The following is a 4,290-nucleotide window of genomic DNA, read 5'->3' on the forward strand; positions in this document are numbered from 1 at the left end:
AGTGTTCGTTAGGCTCAGTAAGATTCGCAAAAATAATTACAGGTAAAGTTTTATTTGCTCCAAGGAAGGCATATTTCAGGTGACTAGGTAACGGTTTCAACTCGAGTTCTGGTGTTTCCTCTATTGATGGACACGTCGGTTTCATCCGCCGCTCACTCAGACTTGGCGGCTCTAAATCTTTCATGTTTTCCTCCAACGCGAGGACCTTGCACACTTAGGTCACTTCTTCTTCAGGCAACTCTATACTGTTCAGTTGACATTCTTCACTGTTTGGGAATTTTAATGTGTTTAACACATTAAACTTCACCTCATGATTGCCTACACGCATAGTCAATTCTCCTTTATGCACGTCTATTAAAACTTTTCCAGTAGCTAGAAAGGAGCGTCCAAGGATAATTGGTACATTCCTATCTACTTCATAGTCCAAGATGATAAAATTTGCTGGGAATATGAAGTTGTCAACTTTTACCAGAACGTCTTTAATCTTTCCTTCAAGGTATTTGATTGTTCTGTCAGCGAGTTGAAGAGTAACAGAAGTGGGTTGTGCTTCATCAATTCCCAGTTTCTTAAAGATTAAGAGTGGCATGAGATTAATTCTTACTCCCAAATCGCACAACGCATGTCCCACATCCAACCCTCCTATCGAGCACGGAACTGTGAAGCTCCCAGGGTCCTTCTGTTTCTTGGGTAGACTGTTGCTTACTAACGCATTGCATTCCTGCGTTAGCACAATTACCTCCATCTCGCTGACTCTCCTTTTCTTCGTCAAAATGTTCTTAAAAAATTTGACATATTTTGGCATTTGATCCAAGGCCTCTATAAGTGGAATATTGATATGCAGTTGCCTTAGGAGTTCAAGAAAATGCTTAAATTGTTGTTCATCATTCCTCTTCATCAAGCGTCTAGGGAATGGTGCGTTCACCGCAGGTTTTCCCGCATTAGACATGCTTGGTTCTGAATGGCTTGTGGTTTTAGGTGTTCTTTCTTCTTAATCTTCTACTGCCATTGAATGTGTGTTGTGTTCTTTTGAAGGACTACTATTTCTTGGATTTATTCTTCTTTCTTCAAGAGCTTTTCTACTTCGCAATGTCACCACGTGACATTGCTCCTTCTATTATTGTTCCCAGGAGTTTCAATGTTGTTAGGCAAAACTCCAGGCTGCCTATTCTTTAACTCGCTCGCTATCTGCCCTATCTGTATCTCCAAGTTTCTGATAGACGACGTCTAGCTTTTCAGCAACGCGTCATTCTGGGCGATGTATTCCTTCAATAGGTTCTCAAGCGGAGATTCTGAACTCGATGCCTGATCTCCTCTATTAAAGGAATGTTGGTGTGGCTGATGCATTGGTTGGAATGCAGGCGACGGTCCTTGCCTTTGCTTTTGGTTCGCCCCTGGGTGGTGCTCCTGTTGGTTTCCTGTCCGAGAAAAATTTGGATGGTTCCTTCATCCGGGATTATATGTATTGGAAAATTGGTTGTTTTTAATGAAGCATACTGACTGCAAGTTTTATGGGCAATCAGTATAGGAATGAGAATCTCCACAGCCCATACAGCTAACCATGGGCTGCCTGAATGCCTCTATCTGATTCACCTTCTGCTGATTTGATGTGTTCCCTAGCGATATGTTCTGCAGAAGGTTGGTCATCATAGCCACTTGTGCAGATAGTGTGGCTATTGTGTTGGAATCAATAGAATTAACATTCTGAGATCTCTTCTTCCTGTCAGCTCTTGCGTCATACGAATCGTCCACCCATTCCATGTTGTGATTAGCAATGCAGTCTAATATCTCCTTAGCTTCGGTGTAAGATTTATCCATAATTCCACCAGCTACAACTGCATCGGCTGCCATCTGCGATGCTCTATTCAATCCACCATAAAAGTCTCCATCTGGATAGTTAGTGGTAGTCCATGATTCGGGCAATTTTTTACCAACCCCTTAAAACGCTCCCATGCGACGCTTAAGGTTTCAACTTCTTCTTGCTCAAAGTTCATAATCTTGCGACGCCTCCTCGCGTTGGTGGGAAGTATTTTTGCATAAATTTCACCACCAACTTCTCCTAGGTAGTGATTTCACCAGGCTTCAGTGAGCTTACCCATTGTTTTGCGTCATCACGCAAAAAATAGGGGAACAGAGATAGCCTGATCGCCTCTAGGGTGATTCCAGGAATCACAAATGAGTTACATGTTTCCAGGAAACGTTTCATGTGGGCGTGAGGATCTTCTCCACGACCACCCCCAAATTGTCCAGCAGTCTGGAGCATTTGAAGCATTACAGATTTCATCTCGAATCTCATCCAATCTGGCGTTGGGTATATGATTCCTGGAGAGAAATCATACAATACAGGGGATGTGAATTCCCTCATGGGACACGTGCTATTGTTCGCCATTAGGATCAGATTTTGCGCAGCTTGAACTAGTTGTTGAGCTAAGTTCTGATTTGCCTGGTTGTCCGCCATTGCTTGTTGCCTATTTTGTTGTCTGAGAAGTTACGGCCTCAACTTTCGACGACAATTAAATCGGTTTCTACGTCGAAAGGTCCTTTCAATCTCGGGGTCGTATACAAGTTCGGGAATGCTCTCCCTACTCATAAACATTCACAAGCTTAGGCTTAGCTCGTAATACTCCTTCGACTAAAGTGTTCCTACAAAAGATACAAACAAAATTTCTGGTTAGATTTGTTTCTGAATCCCCGGCAACGGCGCAAAAAACTTGTTCGTTGCTATCGTGATTCGAGCTAGGAGTGTATTGTATAAAATAAATTGGAAGAATTTCTAAGTATGAATGATGCGTTGATGCTTTGATGCTTTTATGTATTTGTAACGCGTTGGAACATTATAGATGTGCAACAGAACGCACGACACTCCACTATTGACATTCAAGTTTTCCTAAATCAGACCCCAAGTATAAATCCAATTTAGGTTCCTAGTAAGTCCAGGGTCGAACTCAGGGATTCAGGTTAAGCTAACGCAAACCTTGCGTAGTAGCTATTGTAGCGTTTTCCTAAATGTTTGAAGAGATGTGTTATTTACACTAAGGTGTTGTGCTTATACAAGAAGATACAAAAGAGTTGAGTAGTGAGTGATGGATCATGCGAAAATGGATTTTAATGTAAGTGGTATGCGTCGATCTAAGATGAATGTAAGTGGATTAGAGCAGTTCGATTTCTTTTTTCTTTTAGTGAAACGTTCATTATGAAAAATGGTGTGACTATTTGTTCAGCTAAATTAGAAAACAACTTGTATGTTTTAAAACCAACTAAAGCAAAAGCACCTTTGAATTATGAGATGTTTAAGACTGCTAATACTAAAAAAAAAAAAAGGCAAAGAATTTTTCCAAGTAACAATAATACATATCATTGGTATTTGAGATTAGGTCACATAAATCTCGATAGGACCGGGAGATTGGTAAAGAATGGACTTCTAAGCGAGTTAAAAGATGGTTCATTACCTCCATGTGAATTCTGTCTTGAAGGAAAAATGACTAAAATATCTTTTAGTGGAAAAGATTATAGAGCCAAAGAGCCCTTAAAGCTCATACATTCAGATTTTTATGGTCCAATGAATGTAAAAGCTTGAGGAGGGTATGAATACTTCATCTCTTTCATAGATGATTATTTGAGGTATGGTTACTTATACTTAATGAAATATAAGTCTAAAGCCCTTGAAAAGTTCAAGAAGTATAAGGTTGAAGTTGAAAACCTGTTAGGTAGAAAGATTAAAACACTTTTATCCGATCAGGGTGGAGAGTATATGGATTTAACATTCCAAGACTATATGATCGAACATGGAATTTAATCCTAATTTTTAGCACTTGATACATCTCAATAGAATGATGTATCAGAAAGGAGAAATGGAACCTTGTTGGTGTTCTATGATAAGCTATGCTCAATTATCTAGCTCATTTGGGGGGTATACAGTAGAGACTGCAGTTCACATCTTGAATAATGTTCCCTCGAAGAGTGTTTCTAAAACACCTTTCAATTTATGAAGGGGACGCAAACTAGTTTGCATTACTTCAAAATCTAGGGTTTTCCTGCACATGTGCTAGTGACAAATTCTAAGAAATTTGACTTCGTTCAACGTTATGTCAATTTGTTGGTCACCCTAAGGAAATGAGAGGTGGTTTGTTCTATGACCCTTAAGAAAACAAGGTGTCTATATCGAAAAATGCTACATTCTTTGAGGAAGGCCACATAAGAGATCATAAACCATGGGGGAAATTAATATTAAATGAAGCTACTGAAGAGTCAACAAGAGTTGTTGTTGAATTTGGTCCATCATCAAGAGTTAAT

General features: G+C 39.8%; 1 protein-coding gene and 1 non-coding gene across 2 annotated transcripts; one reads left to right on the plus strand and one right to left on the minus strand.

Annotated features, from left to right (window-relative positions):
* Positions 1–214: 214 nt before the first annotated feature.
* LOC120067619 lies at positions 215–946 on the minus strand. Its single transcript, XM_039019164.1, has one exon. The coding sequence runs from the start codon at positions 944–946 to the stop codon at positions 215–217; it is 732 nt and encodes a 243-aa protein (XP_038875092.1).
* Positions 947–1,902: 956 nt separating this feature from the next.
* Positions 1,903–2,003, plus strand: LOC120068719. Its single transcript, XR_005479344.1, has one exon. It is a non-coding gene; the product is annotated as a small nucleolar RNA R71 (small nucleolar RNA).
* The last annotated feature ends 2,287 nt before the right edge of the window (positions 2,004–4,290 follow it).

Source organism: Benincasa hispida, chromosome 12 (assembly GCF_009727055.1).
Source record: "Benincasa hispida cultivar B227 chromosome 12, ASM972705v1, whole genome shotgun sequence".
NCBI lineage: Eukaryota > Viridiplantae > Streptophyta > Magnoliopsida > Cucurbitales > Cucurbitaceae > Benincasa > Benincasa hispida.